General features: G+C 58.3%; 1 protein-coding gene and 1 non-coding gene across 3 annotated transcripts in view; both read right to left on the reverse strand.

Moving 5' to 3' along the window:
• The window catches only part of AP2A2 (adaptor related protein complex 2 subunit alpha 2), an 85,384-nt gene that overhangs the window by 26,021 nt on the left and 43,789 nt on the right, over window positions 1-15,574 (reverse strand). For both annotated transcript variants that reach the window (XM_042904158.1, XM_042904157.1), the window contains exons 3-5: window positions 6,009-6,151; window positions 4,227-4,420; window positions 950-1,079 (exon numbers count right to left, since the gene is read on the reverse strand). In XM_042904158.1, coding sequence (XP_042760092.1) covers window positions 950-1,079; window positions 4,227-4,420; window positions 6,009-6,151 — 467 coding nt within the window. The remainder of the gene's footprint in view (window positions 1-949; window positions 1,080-4,226; window positions 4,421-6,008; window positions 6,152-15,574) is intronic.
• Window positions 12,916-13,040, reverse strand: LOC122201556. Its single transcript, XR_006194252.1, has one exon. It is a non-coding gene; the product is annotated as a U6atac minor spliceosomal RNA (small nuclear RNA).

Here is a 15,574-nt window from a genome sequence, read left to right on the forward strand (position 1 = left end):
TCAGGGTGACCCGGCGTGCAGGCCTGACCCTAACCCCACCCCCCCGCCCAGGCCCTTCCACCTCTCCCCAGGACTTGGCCACAGAGGTGGAGCTCCACCCTCAGGGAGGGCTGCCGTGCTTGGACACAAACACCCAGTAAACGTGGGCAACGACAACGTGGGAACAGCCCCCAGGGCGGCCGCAGCACAGCAAGCTTGCCGACACGGCCACCAGCTCTCTCCTCTGAATCTGCACGCAATGATCATTTATTTTTAATTTTTGAGGTAGGTTCGTTTCCGGGAAAAAACATAGTAAGCAGCTTGCACACTAACCCCCATCTACTCAGGAGGAAACCCTGTGTTACATTTCAATTCTCTCAGTGTTACAATAGAATTCGCACAGCGCAAAGCCACTGTGCCGAACGCCTGCTCCAACTTGACCCCATCTCCTGGTGTCACGACCCTGTATGCCCCGGCTGGTGTGGACCGGACCTGTGACCCATGTCAGACCACAACCACCAAACATTCCTGTCTACGACACAGGGAGGACACTCGGGCCTGGCCTGTGGAGCAGTCGTGCAGACTAGCAAGACTGCGGGCAGGAGCTTAGGCGGGGGTCACGGGACGCCCTCACCACCGCCTGACAGACAGGCACACCACACGGACTGCCCTCCCTGGACAGGGTGTCTCCAGAAGCCGCTGAACTCGGTCTTGCCGGTCTGTGCGGCCCCAGCACACGGGAAGCCTTGCGACAGCTAGCTCTGGGGCGGGCTGGAGGTCGTGTCTGCAGGTCCCACCCCAGGGAAGGAGGGGCCCCTCCCCTTAGCCACAGGAGCGCACACAGGCTCACAGGCTCAGTGGACTAAGCTCGGTGTCCCCTCAGAAAGCACCGAGCTGCTGTTTTTTTAATGGCTATCCCAGAGACGGTCACTTGGTGGGGTGAGCAGGACCCTGGTCCAAAGGCACTTACCAAGTGCTGGTCGTTGAGGAGGTGCACCACGCGGGACGTCCAGTCACCCATGGGGACGAGGTCGGGAGACGTTCGGTACAAACGCAGCAAACACAGGGCGGCGCTCTGCTTCACGCTGTCCATGGTGTCTCTGAAAGACAAACACCGCTGGTCGCTCAAGAACACGGCTGGCACCCCACGTGGCCCCAACAAGCTAAGCATGGCCCCGAGCCTCACAGATCATACCCCGGAGTAACCTGGAGACCAGGTCGCTGCACCCTCCCGTGTGATCCAGCCCACGCCCACCGCCTCCGAGAGGTGTCCGTGTGGACCACGTGCGGACAGTGACAGACGGCTTCTGCTCTGAAGACCTGCCTCAGGCTCCTGCCCAAGACAATCAACAGCAAAGAATCCCACCAGGAAAGGTGTCTCATCTCCGAAAGTGTCAGTTCTGGTATTTTTCCCAACTGCTGAATAAGACCTCGGCTATGCAAGACTGACCATGTTCAACTCATGCTCCTCTCTGCTTGGATCACGGTATTTTTTTCAAAACTCAGTTAACAACATACAATCAAAACAGAAAGAACAGAGAGCCTGGCACTGCCACAAAACGCCCCCGGCGATTTCCTCCCGTGTCCAAAACCCCTGTCGGGTGCCCTTGTGAAGCACCCCACCCCCTGCTTCTCTCTGTGCTGGGACAGCAGAGGCAGGGATTCAAATGCCCTCCTGCCCCTTCGTGTGGTTGACTGTGAAAAGTAGCCACTGAGCCACAGAGCCCGGGGTCCCTGGACCACAGCAAACACTGAGAAGCTAGGTCAGAACGACTGCAGACAGCCCAGGAGAGAGAGGGACATCTGGAGGGTTTCCTGCTCCGGTTTTAATGCTGGCGGCGGGCAGAGAACGTCCCCAGGGCTGTTTATCCCTCCTCCCCACCAAACCCCAGCCAAATTCCGCTGAGCCGCCCACCAGGGAACAGCCCAGTGGAGGCCGTCTGAAAAAGAACACGGCAGGGCGACGGTGGAAGCAGTGGGGGCTCCTGCTCCACGTGGAGGGGAGAGGAGGGTTGGGGGCCGTCGTCACCATTTACCTGCCTCATAGCTTTCTTGGCCCTAAATCCAGCCCAACACAAGAAACCCTCAAGCTGCTCCCCATTCTACCCCCGGGAGAAACTGCCTTCACAGAAACCCCGTAGGATTCTACTGCCCCGGGGGAGCAGTCCGTCCCTGGCCCTCTCTGGCCCCACACCATCCTCACAAGGAGCAGGCAGCACGCCCCGCAGGCCTTATGGCAGAGCCGCCCCAAGTCACCACTGCGTTTCCGTGCTCGCACGGGAGGGCCTTCCTGCCCCCGGGACCCACACCAGAAGAACATTCGAGGAGAGGGAAGTACGGCATCCGACACCCCTGGGGAGGCCGGGGAGGCCACTGCCCGCTCTGTGTCAGTTCTATCTCGGGCCCACGGCCCAGTGCCCGGCACCCTCGCTTCCTGAACGCCTGCTGGGGGCCGCCGTCCCGCCCCCAACGCGCCAACTCCAGTGCAGTTATTTGACTGTTGACAATCTCCTCTGCATCTGCCACCCCTGCAATGCCTCAGTCCGTCTCTGGCCGTCTCCAGCCTGAGCCCTTCACCTTGAGCTGCCCGTGGGTTAACTGCACGTTCAAGAGCTGGGAATGGCGTTCGAATAGGGCTCGTGGGTACCACGCGGCCTGAGCCTCTTGGTGTAGGCTTGTCTGTGACCTCGATTCTGACAGGTAATCCAGCGGGGTGGGCATGACCGCGCCAGGTCCCCTAGGCCGTGAAACTCGCAGGCACGGCTCAACTGTCTTCCCGCAGCAGGATTCTCCCCCGTCCCGTCCACGCTGGGCTTCGCCGTGCGCCCCCTGTGCCCTTTCACTGTAGGTGCGGTCCGTCCTTTACTTCAGGAAAGCGTTCTTCAATTGCCATCTGAATGCTCTCCAGAGATTATCTCTGTTTTACGTCACACTCGTCCAACAGGCATTTTTCAAGCACTTACTGTGTACCAGGTATTGGTCAAAACGCTGGAAATAAAGCAATGGCCACAGCAGACAGAAACCTCAGCCCCCAGGAGCCTGCCTTCTGCGGGCGGAGGCAGGCAGGGCACAGACGTGTTCCCCGGTGTGCGCCAGAACAGGGAAAGGGCCAGGCGGCAGCCAGAGCAGGGAAAGGGGTTCAGGGAAGGCCTTGCCCAAGCTGGTGCAGCCCTAACGAGTGAGGAAAACAAGGTGCCGTGCGGCCCTGAACCCACACCCACCCCGGTGGGGTCCGGACCCGAACGCCCCGTCGGGGTCACTCTGCTCACATCAAGTCCCTCGAGTCTCTTCTTAGTTTGCACTCAGGGCGGCCACCATGCCCCACAGCTCTCATCGGCAGACGTGGAGTGTCGTCTCGGCTCCCCACCTGCTTCCTCGGCTCTGCTGTCCTTCCAGTGAGTGACCTGCTCCTGGCGTGTGTCTGTGAGTGCCCCGCCCCCCTTCCCGTGGGGCCTTGCTTCCGGCCTGGCCTCTCCATCTCCCTCTGGTGGCACACGCCTCGGACAGACACTCCTCCGGGGCTTGTGTGGCCACAGCCCTTCTGGTCACTGGTGCAACCCAGGGCTCGCCCCGGAGGCACAGCTGAGCCTCGGGGAGGAGCGTCCGTGTGCCACAGGGTTTGGGGCGGTGTCCCGGCATCCAGAGCGCCGTGGCCTCTGTCCGCACTGCCGGCCATCCTGGAAGAGCTTGGTCCCGACGAAGTGCCCGGGCCTGGGGCCCTTGTTGAGCCAGATGTGTCACCAGGGTGTGGGCCCTGGGTCAGTTCCCCAGCTCAGCAGAGTCCGGGAACACGAACGCAGGACCCTGCCTCTGCCATGCCCCGTGGCACCCTTCCAGAGCGGCCTACTCTGCCCCACGTGGCCCCTCTCCAAATCAAAGGGGGTGGGGGTAGGTCTCTAAGAATTCTGTGCTTGAACTTTTCCCCAGTGACACTCTGGAGAAAGGGCGAGAAAGGGTGCTGCGCCACAACCCAGGACGACGCGCTCCTTCTTCGGCAGCCGCGTGGGAGGCCGGGCCCTTGTCGGTTGGTTGCAGCCGGCAGGGCCCTTCTTCCATGCTCTTCCAAACCCCGGCGGTACTGGGGCAGGAGAGGCGTGACGGGACTTCGCCAGGCACCTACACGTAGGGTTGCCCCACTGCCTAAGACAGGGAGACGAACTCACCCTAGAAATCCTCTAAGTAGCTGCATGTTTGGTTCACTTAACGCGAGAGACACACGCACTTCCGACAAGTCACGGGACACATACCCAGCGACGAGGATTTTCGGAATCTCCCCAGCAAACGCCTCGGCCATCTCTCGGCTGCCCACGTTGGCGATGCAGTGCAGGGCCAGGCCCATGAAGGTGGGGTTCCGACTGGCCAGGTCGTTCTTGATGGCGTTGTTGATGAGCCGGATCAGCTCGCTGTTGGAGTTCACCAGCACAGAGATGAAGAGGTAGCCCTGGTTCCGGAGAGACAAGAGGACAGAGAGCTCGTGACGACCTGGGTCGACACGGACAACAAGGCACAAGCGTCCAGCCTTGGGCCGGCCTCCCGACGCCTCCACTGCCCAGTGTCCTGCAGGAGGGGTCGCGCCACAGAGGGTTCCTCTGCACTCTGATGAAAGCACCAGTGACAGTCCTGAGGGACGCACCCAAGAGGCACTTAGACGTCCCCATGGGAACCAGTCGCCTCGGTCCCCAGTCCCACCTCCCATCCCACTCACCTATCCATGGTACCACGTGTGAGCAATGTGGACTCACCACTGTCCTGGACAGGGCGGAAAGGACCCTGACTGGAAGGCCCCAAGAAACCATGATGAGTTCCCGAAACCCTGCTCACTCCGGCCTCACCCTCTCTCTTGATCTGTCTCTGCACCCTCACCACTGGCCCAACTCCAGCCCATGTCACCCCTGCCGTCCACACTCCCCCCATGCAGGGGACACAGTGACCTTCTCGAGACTCATCTCATCACTGACCGTGCAGGTGAAACTCCTGTGCAGCTTCCTGTTGGCCTTGGGAGAAAGGCCCCACCCACAAGCCCACCTCCCCCGTCTCCCCTCCAGCCACCGCTGCCCCTTCAGCGTGAGCCCAGCTGGGTGCTACTGGCTCTGTCTGCCCTCATCCCCCAGTTAAGTCCTCGTCCTTCTGTCCCCGCTCAGGATGCCCTCCTTGGAGGACCTTCCCTACTGGCCAGCCCCTCTCAGGGCCCCAGAAAGCTCTCCACACCTTCTGCCCTGGGCACTGGCCACAGCTATAATTCTCCGTTTACGAACTGTATGATGCCGTCTCCTCACTGAAAAAGGGCAGGGCCCACATCTGCTTTTGGTCCCTATGTCCCCAGGGGCCTCCCAGCAGACTGCTTGGTCCGTGGCAGACACCCAAATTCTTATCAGGTAAATACCAATACTTCATGACATTCCGGGGGGGTCTAGGGTTTTTTTGGTTTTTTGTTATTTTACTTCCTGCAAGTTAAATTTTCGGACAGAGGAAACTGTTAACTTTGCAACACTGGGGAAAACATAAAAATATTGCTACTCTGAGGAGCTACAGGGCTAAAGCTACAAAGCCGGAGAGGGCTTCAGGGGCCCAGGTGCCCAGGTGCCAGCGCCATCTGGAAGGGCACTGGGAGCGGGAAGCAGGGCAAGGGCACGCCCAGGAGCAGCTCCAGCTCTTCTGCCGCGGGGGTGTGGCGGCCTTGCCAGAAAGGGAAAGTTGTACAGGGACCACGGCTGGGGGGGGGGGGGGGGGGGGTGTCCGTGCCGGTGAGTTAGCCAGACACTCTGGGGCAGGAAGCAGGCCTGCCCCAGACACCCCAGCCTGGCTCCCTGCAGCATCCATCTAGACCCACAGGAAGTCTCGGCTGCAGGGGAGCTGGAAAGAAAGAGCGAGGAAAGAAACGGCCTCCAAATCAGAAGAACACTGTCCAGGAGAAAAGGCCCTTCCACGGGCAAGATTGCCTCCTGGAGGGGAGGGGGGCCCTGGGGCCGCCTCGGGTGTCCTGGATGCCAGCCCCACCCCGACCCCCGCCCCCCTCCGGCGACACTCACGATCTGCTTCTCCGTGTATCTGTTGGAGCTCAGCAGGTTCACAGCCTCCATGTGCCCAAAGTCAATGTCATGACCCAGGAGGAAGATGAACAGCAACTTGCAGACGTACTTCTTTTTACTGTAGCCATCGAGAGCCTTGTCACCTACAGAAAAGGTGGGTGAAGTGGGAGGGCAGGGAAGTCGTCGGCAGGAGCTGGACAGCAGGGCGCGGGCCCGCCTTCCACCGCACACGGGGCACCACCGTGCTGAACACGAGTGCGGGTGACAGGTGACGTTTCCAGACCGGGTGATGCACGGGAGAACCCAAGGGTGCGGCTTCCCTCAGAAACCGAAGCCAGAATCCTTACATCAAGAGCTCTGCCCGCCCCCCCCCCCACAGCCCCCCACCGACAGCCCCGGGCAGGCCAGGCCCCAGGGGGCCTCCCTGGGACCAACCAGCCCTGCCAGGGCCCCTGGAGTCAGCAAGTCGGTCTTTTAAATAAGTTATTTCCCGCAGGTGGATGAGGATGCTCTAAATGACCCCCCTTCACTTCAGTTTTAGGACAAAACACCCACCCGCGGAAGTCACACACGACAGGGCCAGAGGAACCGTGTCTTCACCCTAAACACAGCGCAAATGAGCACCTCACGAGACATCATGACGAGGCGGGTTCGAGACACATCACTGGCAGAACACAAACTGCTATTTAAAAAAGACCACCCAAGGGCGCCCGAGTGGCTCTGGTGGTTAAGCGTCCAACTTCGGCTCAGGTCATGATCTCGCGGTTCGTGAGTTCGAGCCCCACATCGGGCTCTGGGCTGACGGCTCAGGGCCCGGAGCCTGCTTCCGATTCTGTGTCTCCCTCTGTCTGCCCCTCCCCTGCCTGCACTCTGTCTCTCGCATTGTCTCAAAAATAAATAAACATTTAAAAAAAATAGAAAAGACCACCCTGCGCCATTTTAAGGATCGAAGTTCTCAATTCGCCGGACGAGGACACGGTTTTCCTTAGAGCCCACCACTAGCGGACTGCAGAGGTGACAACTAGAGAGATCGGTCATCTTTCTGAGCTGGGTCTCCCAGTGACACTGCTGTCACAGTGTGAAGGACCCGTATGGGACATGCGAGGGCTGAAGGGGACTCGGGGACAGCACTGGCCTCACAAGTCGGGACCCTCGTGCTCGTGGGCCAACAAGCACTGGCTGACCACGGAGAGCGGTCTGGAAGGCCTCCCCCAAGACTTCCCAGGGGGACAATCACATGTCAGCCAGCCAGCTGGTCACCTCACCTTGAGACGTTCTGAGAAACCCTCCCTTTTCACCAACAAACTGATATACAATGTAATGACCTAAGAGTATAAAAGGAGTCCAGGCCTGGTTCCTCCACCACCGCCAGCCCCCACTGGCTCATCCGCTCCCCGCACCCGGGGAGCCCAGCTCTGGCTGGGACACCCCCCATCTGCTGTGGGAAAGAGTCTGTAGGCTCAGCACATGCAGCCCAGGGCAAGCAGCACCGATCTCCCATCTCCTGCCCACCCGGATTCCATCACCTTCCGGAAGCCTCCTCTGACAACCAAGCCTAAGGTACCACCCTACCTCCTCTCACCTCCTGGAGACAGGTCTCTGCTACTCAGAGCACATCTTAAAGGAAAACACAGCAGCATCCAAAGAGAGAGAACAGCTCGGTCAGACTGAGCTCTGTGGAGACGGCCACAGAAGCACCTGGGGGCTCCTTCCCTGAAACCCCTTACTGGTTTCTGCTCCTGCAGGACCTCGGACACAGGGTCCCTCCTACAGCCCTCCCGGATGCCAGGAGACTTACAGCAGGGCCGTCACTAAGGCAAGAATAACCAGGCACCTCCTGGCCCCGGTGTGTGGCTATGATGTACAGTAACGGCCAGTGCCCAGAAGGCAGCTTCGGGAACTCACAAGGTACTGCAGAGAGTGGGGACGAACCTGGGTGCCAGCCCAGAGGGCAGTCCGGCACGCCACCCTGCCTGAAGCCAGAGCCCCGCCCCCAGTGAGACGGTGGCTCTCCCAAGGGGAACCAGCAGGGAGATGCCCGACCGTGCCACAGGCCCGGCGTGATCGGGAAAGAAATGACGGCCCCAAGAGAGCGGGGCTCACATTATGCCCACGTGCCTCCCCCAGGCATCTGCCCAGTCCAGCCCCACCTGCTCTCAGGGGCTCCTCACCTACTCAAGAGTGACCCGTGGGGAAGCCTCTCCTTTCCACGGACCGCCCCCACCTTGGGTCCTGTCGTGGAGGGCGGTGTGGACGGGAGGGAAGCACTCTCACTTTCCACACGTACGCTGGAGTCTGGCTGGGGCGGGGGGAGGGTCCCGTGGGCTTCGTGCGGTCTGGAGAGCACTGGCTGCTGCTGCCCCACCGTCTCGGGGCCCACGGTGACTCCAGTGCTTTCTCTGGCAAGTGTCCAACCACCGGCCTTCCCAGCAGCAGCTACAAGGGCTGCAGACTCAGGGACCGGGTCCCCTCCCAGATCAAGAGGTACCCCACGGCGGCCCTGCCGGCCCTCACGGGCAAGGAAGGAGACACGGGCGCACTTCGGTCTCCTGAGCGGCCTCAAAAACAAAGAGCTCTGCTCACTCCGCAGCCCAGATGCTTTGTTTCCCTCAACAAAGAGTGTGCTTGCTGGCCCCGCCTGCGTCCACCCGCACGTTCCCAGCACCCAGCACCCACCCACCTCAGGAGCAAGGCCCGGGCAGGGCGGCCACATGGGTAGCCCCGCATCCTCTCCGTTCTTGAGGAGACCGAGCCCATCTCCCAAGGACAGAACTCGCTGGCTGGACACAGTGTCCCCGTGCCACCTGTCAGTTCCGAGCGCACCTCCACGAACGGCCCGGGGCAGAGCCCTCTGCTCGCCTCTCCCTCGTGGCTGTCTCAGTACAGGGCCGCTTGGGGGGGGGGGGGGGGGGCGGTGCCACAGCTGCAGAAGGGGCCCTCCTGCAGTCTGGGGTGAGGACTGGAGGGGCTCCGAGGTCCCACAGTGAATTCAGGGCCCCACCCTGGCCATAACCTTCTCACGGCCCTCTCAAGGTGACCCCGGTGCCCACGCCATCATCTGGATCCCCTCTGCAGCCCCACGCTACCGGCCTGCCCGAGGTGGGTCGCCGCCCTCTGAGAGTTCCTGACGGCCCGTGCCCTGGCCCGGCCAAGCCAGCTGCCTTCTCTCTCTCCGGGGGCTGAGCTACCCCCTTGCTCCAAGGAGGGGGCTGCAGATCTGTCCTCCTGGGGGCTCTCCTTGGGCCCGAGGGGCCATACCTTGGGCCTTGCAGTCACCCTCACCAGAACTCAGGAGTTCCTCCCAGTGACCGTCCCTCCAAGCTGGTGTGGTTTCACTCGGACCAGACCAGACTGAGGTGGTCCTCACAATGTTAGTTTCAGGGCGGGCTAGAACTGTGTCTTTATTCCAGTAATTTCAAACTGTCAAACTGCACGTCTCGTGCCTGAAAGGGGGTGGCCCACGTCCCCACGTTCCGTGAAGACCAGAGAAGAGGGGAGGTGGGAAACAGGCCACACATCCTGACTGACGATCAGGATCCAGTCTGTGCCCGAGACCCCCAACTTGTCTACGGCCCCCTCCTCGGTGGGCCCTTCCAGAAATGAAGCGGGACACCACATCACGGCTTAGCACTGCCTGAGACGATGTGAGGCTTAGGACGACCCTGTATCACTGGCTCTTAAGACTCATGCCAATTTCAGGACGTGAAATGTGAAACAAGGTCTATCTGAGGATGACAAAAACCTGGTCCTTCTGTAAGAAGATATTAAGCAGTAAGACCCAAGACTGGAGAGTGAGTCACCAGTGCACCCAGACGCGGGGACAAACACGCTCCCTCCTCAGGCGCTGGGCTGGAGGGCAGGCACCCTGACAGTGGCTTAGTGTCTGGGTCAGAGCCAGGTCAGCCCTGCGTACCCACACAGCGGTGCTCCCCACGTGCACCCCCTCCAACCACACTGTTGTGTCCCTGCCGGCTCTGTCCCTGCCATGTCCCAGCACCGATCAACCTAAAACACCCTCAGTCGCTCATGCTTTTCAGGGCCTATCCTGTCTCATTCGACAGTGGCGACGGCGAACATTCGTCCAAGATAACCACTCTTAAGGGACAGGAGAAAGATGCCTATCAGTTTTACCTCTGACCCCAACAGGCCTCAGGCTGACACGAATCTGTCATTTGTGCCTTAAGGGCAGGGCTCTTGTGCTAAATGGAGACGTGGCCCGGGACACACAGGTTTCCAAACCCTCAGCCTCCACCGGGGGGGATCACGTGGGCAGTCACATCAAGTAGGGCAAGGGCGCCTGGCCCACTGTGAGGAGGTCTGAGCTTGGCCGCCCGAGTACGACCCTATCTCACCAAGAAAGATGTTCCCACCTGACAAATAAGATGCCAGCCAGAGCCCGTGTGGTTGCGGGCATAGCATCTGAGTCCCAGGAAGCAGACTCTTCCGGACAATTTCTGCGCTGTGGCCCTTTCCCACTGTTTTCTCTCACAGACACCGGTGCTCGACAAGTATCTCGCGATCAAAGAGGTGGAAAGACCAGGATGGACATGGCCCTTCCTCGCGTCTGCACCCTGACGGTACTCTTCCCTCGCCCCCACGCCATTCTGCCTGCCTCCTCCGTGAACCGGAGAATCCACTCTTCGCCCCCGAGTCCCCACAGACCCGAGGCGTTTCCTCCACTCTCTGTAATGCTTACTGATTTCAGTGGTTAGAAAAAGGGAGATGCAAATTAAAACCACAGGAAGGTTCCACTACACGCCCCCCACCGTAACCAAAACTCACAAGATCAACCGTGCCAAGTGCCGGCAAGAACGTGGAGGAACTGGGACCGCTCCCACCGGCTGGCAGGAGCGACACGTGCACAGCCCCCCGAAAACGCCGAAAGGCCCCCTGCCGCGGGCCCGGGGTGTGTGCCCAGCGGGAGTGCTCACCGCAGCCTCGGCCTCACAGGCAAGCGCGGGCGAGTGCACGGTGGTGCAGAAGCGCTCGCGGGCCACTGGCACACGCGCGTGCCCTGGGCGCACCGTGCTCAGCTGAAGAGACCTCGCGCCACCCAATCCCTTTCACGTGGGTTTCAAGAAACAGCAAAGCTACCGTGACACACGGCAGACTGGTGGCCGCTGGGGGCTGACGAAGGTGGCCGAGTACACGGGGACACAGGGAACATGTGGGGCGGCGGAATGTTCTGTGTCGTTTGTGGCGGCGGCTGCACGAATACATGCACCTTCCAAAATTCAAAGTGCATGCTTAAGTAAATTTCATTGCAAGTAAAACACATCCCATAAAGCCAACTTTTAAACCATTCCTGTCAAATACACCAGGAAGAAAGGCATAAAGCACGGGAGAACACTGGCGAGGACGGGGCGGGGGGGGGGGGGGGGGGGGGGGGGGGGGGTGCGGCCGGCCCGTCGGGAGCCGGCGTGACGCCCCCTTGCCAAGAGCTTTCGCGCTTCCTCCATAAAAAGCTGTGCTTTACTTAAGTCTTTCTATACCTACAATAACCTAAGTTCTTTATGGGAGCTTTTTTTTAATGTTTTCTTTATTTGGGGGACAGTGCAAGCGGGGGAGGGGGGAGGGGGGATCCAAAGAGGGCTCTGTGATGACAGCACAGAGTCCGACACAGGGCTCGAACTCACAAACCGTGAGATCGTGACCTGAGCCTAAATCGGACACTTAACCGACTGAGCCACCCAGGCGCCCCCCCTTTATGGGAACGTCCTCATTCAGCTGTGCACCCCAGACCGTGGTGGACACCCAGTGGTTACGTAGCAAGTTAGCGGATGCCGTGTGGTACACCCCTGCGGACAGTCAGTAACAAGCAAGCGTGATGTCTCCGCGAAGGGTACCACAGCAGCTGCTTCCCAGAGGCCTCGAGGTGGAGCGTGCCAGCTGATGTCACAGTAACTACCCCAGTCCACCCCAGACCCGGGAGGCTCACACAACAAGCACCACCTTCTCGCTCGCGAGTCTGCAGGTCAGCCAAGACTCAGCAGGGGCGGCCTCCAGCCACAAGCGGGATCTAGGCCCGCACAGGGCGCCTCTCCTTCTCTCAGCCCAGCAGCACCCGAAGCACATCCTTCCCAAGGAGGCGATGGGAAGGCCCCCGAAGGGGCAAGTAGAGACAAGCAACCCTCCTCGAGGTTAGGTCTCAAAGTGGCGCACAGTCATGGTCTACGTCCCACCGGCCACATCACGTGACCAAGCCCCACATCCTTCCTCAAATGACAGAGCCCACCAGTGAGACCACCGGCCTCCAGCCTTCTCGGTGGCAGGGTTTCGGATTACAGATGCAACTTCCCGACGTTCTCAGGACCGTCACATTGTATCACTTCTCATCTACCTGCTTCCACGTGTATCTGTAACTGCACAAGGTGCTATGGTGCTCAGCGAGCGTGCGGTCACCTCCGTGGCCGCCACGTCTTTCCTCGTCTTCTGCCCCTCTGACCTTGCATCTGGGATTCTCTGCTTCTGGCCTCAAGTATATCCTTTGGAATTCCCTTTTCCTCACGGGAAACTCTCTCCATTTTTGTCTGAAGAAGCTCCGTTCCAGCTTCAGTCTTAGAAGACGCTCTTGCCGGGCAGTCTTCCACTGGCTGTTCTCCAGCACGGGGCCAGGCTTCCGATCTGCCGCGTGCCAAGTCGGCTGCCAGCACAGCTCCCCTGCCCGTGACTTGTGATCTCTGCGTCCCCGCAGAACGCGTCTAGGTGTGCACCTCATTCACGCCACCTGTGTGTGTGCAGCCTGCAGTCTGGCCAATTTCACTCATTCCTTGTTTTTTAAGACACACAAATTCACTAAAATTTTGAAGATATTTCACAACGTACTGAAATCAGAAAATAAATTCTTAATATACGAAATCTAGAAAGACAGAATTAGGAATTAGACTTTAAAGGACTTAGGGGAAAAAAACCAATGACGGTCAGATGCCACGAAGCAGGTGGCACAGCCTAACGGTAAGCGTGCTGCCAGGCCCAAGGGCCCCCTTCATCCCCATCGAGGGGACAGCGAACTTCTCTCCTCTCGCACAACACAACTTCGTGCACTCTTAAAAGCTGCCACATTCTCTCTCTTTTCCTTCTGGGACGCCAACTAAACCTTTGAGACTTGACCACCACATCCCTTTACCTCTCGCCCACTGTCCTGTCCCCGGTTCGCTATTCAGGACCCGCTTTGTTCCTGTTGTTCAGAACACCAAATCTCTCTTCAACCATGTCTGCTGTGAAATCCAGAGTTCTTCACTTTGGTTTCTGCAGGTTTCAGTTCTGGGATTTCCATTTGCTCTAATATTTCAAATTCCGCTACGCCACCTTTCGCACCCAAGTTTCCTGCTACAAATTTCAAGGGTGCCTCTATCTCTTTAAAAATGGCACACCTACCCCTTTACTACCATCTGAATCTGGTATCAGAGCGCCCCGTGAGTCTGTTCCCGTGGTCTCTGCTGATTCCCGCTCACGCCACCTTGACTCCCTGTGTGCCTGGTTACCTGTGACCATAGGCTGGACTACGTGTGTGAAAATCCTAGGCATCATCTGTGGCCTGCAATGACAGTGTCCTCCTCCGGGGGACTGCTTTTCTTACCTTAACCCGAGTATAAAGTTCGAGGTGTCCAAAGCCCCACTGCACACCTGTGACAGGGCTGGCTCGCGTCCAGTCCACTCCTGCCCTCAGGGCGCTGCCTTGAAAGTCTCCGTGTAAAGCAAAAAGGGTCTCCACTTCTCGTGGGCTCCGGGCTTTGATTCTTCTCCTAGACCAGGGTTGCTCAACTTCGGCACGTCGACATCTCAGGCCGATGGCTCTGGGTTGGGGGGGCTGTTGTATGTGCTGTAGCGTGTAAGCAGCTTCCCTGCCCTCCACCCACTAGATGGCAGTAACGCACCCCCTCCCGGGTGGTGACAAAGGACCCGGTCTCCAGGTGTTGCAAATGTCCCCTGGAGGGCAAAGCCACCCTGACAGATAACCACCCTCTTGACTTCCATGGTCACATGAATGTCCGTTTCACGGTTCTTTCTTTGGGATCAGCGAACGCTGTTGAGGCACAAACAGCGGTGTGCTGTACTTGCTTATGTGGACACTCTCCTCCTCCTGGAGAAGGTCCAGAAACTCTCCTTGTTTCTTGTGATCTATGATGCTTCCAAGAGAGAATCCCAAGCAGGGTTTGGGATGCGGGGCTCAATCTCAGGCCTGCGAGACCGACTCGAGTTGAAATCCAGAGTCCGACACTCAACCAACTGAGCCACCCAGGCAACCCCTCAAGACTTTTTTTAACAGCGTATCCGAAGTCAGCACTGTCCAACCTGCAGCTTCTAGCCACGTGTGGCTACCGAGCACTTGAAGTGTGGCTGGTCTGCGTGGAGTGTGGAGTGTGCTGGAAGCGTAAAATACACACCAGAATTCGAAGACGTGGTATGAAAAAGACGTACGATATCTCTTTAGAAAAAGAGGTAACTTTTTCTATTGACTGCATGTTGCAATGATACTATTTTAGGCATATTACAATAAATAAAACATATTAAAACTAGGTTTTTGTGAAGTTTCATTTGCTGTTTTTTTTTTTTAATAATCTCTACACTCAATCTGGGGCTCAAACTCATGACCCCAAGGTCAAGAGTCACACGCTCCACCAACTGAGCCAGCCAGGTGCTCCTAAAATGAGTTTCGTCTGTTTTTTACTTTTTTTTTAGTGTTGCTACTAGAAAATTTAGAATTATATGTATGTCTGCATTAGTGACTTGTATTATATTTCCACCATATGGTACAGACGTATGTTAGCTAATCTGCCACAACTGGACTCAGAAGCCCCCCAGGGTGCACATTTCTGAGGACAAAGGGTAGGTTTTCTATTATCTGTTACTATGCAAGGTGCACACATACTCAATAATGCCAACTGCTTCACAGGGGAGAGGGAACCTCCTTCCCTCCCTAGGACAGCTTAGCTTAGGCAGGCATGAAGACAGAAGAAACAATACAAGGCTTGTTTGCCCCCAAACATTTGTACAGAAAGTCTGAAGACATACCATCCGAAGGGCCATGAACCCGTTTTTATTTTTTTTTTTTAAATTTTTTTTAACGTTTTATTTATTTTTGAGAGAGGGAGAGACAGAGCATGAACAGGGGAGGGGCAGAGAGAGGGAGACACAGAATCGGAAACAGGCTCCAGGCTCCGAGCCATCAGCCCAGAGCCCGACGCGGGGCTCGAACTCACGGACCGCGAGATCGTGACCTGGCTGAAGTCGGACGCTTAACCGACTGCGCCACCCAGGCGCCCCGAACCCGTTTTTAATAACAACACGATTAACGTTTATAGGCACTCACTCTCCATAGAGCACTTTACGCTTAGTTCCACGTATAGATATAATTACTGCAGCAGACACGGACCCTCCCTTCAGTGAAGGACTGGGGCTGCCAAGAGCGTGGGGACCTCAAAGGGTCAGCTTCATCAGGGACTGCCTTCCTTGGCTTCGAGCCACAGCTGCGCGAGGCGGGGGGACAAGGGCCCGGCCATGCCCACCCCACGCCAGATGCCCCTGACAGGCAATCTTCATGTCAAAGCTCCCGAACGGGCCTC

The sequence above is a fragment of the Panthera leo genome, chromosome D1 (genome assembly GCF_018350215.1).
Source record: "Panthera leo isolate Ple1 chromosome D1, P.leo_Ple1_pat1.1, whole genome shotgun sequence".
NCBI classification, from domain to species: Eukaryota; Metazoa; Chordata; class Mammalia; order Carnivora; family Felidae; genus Panthera; species Panthera leo.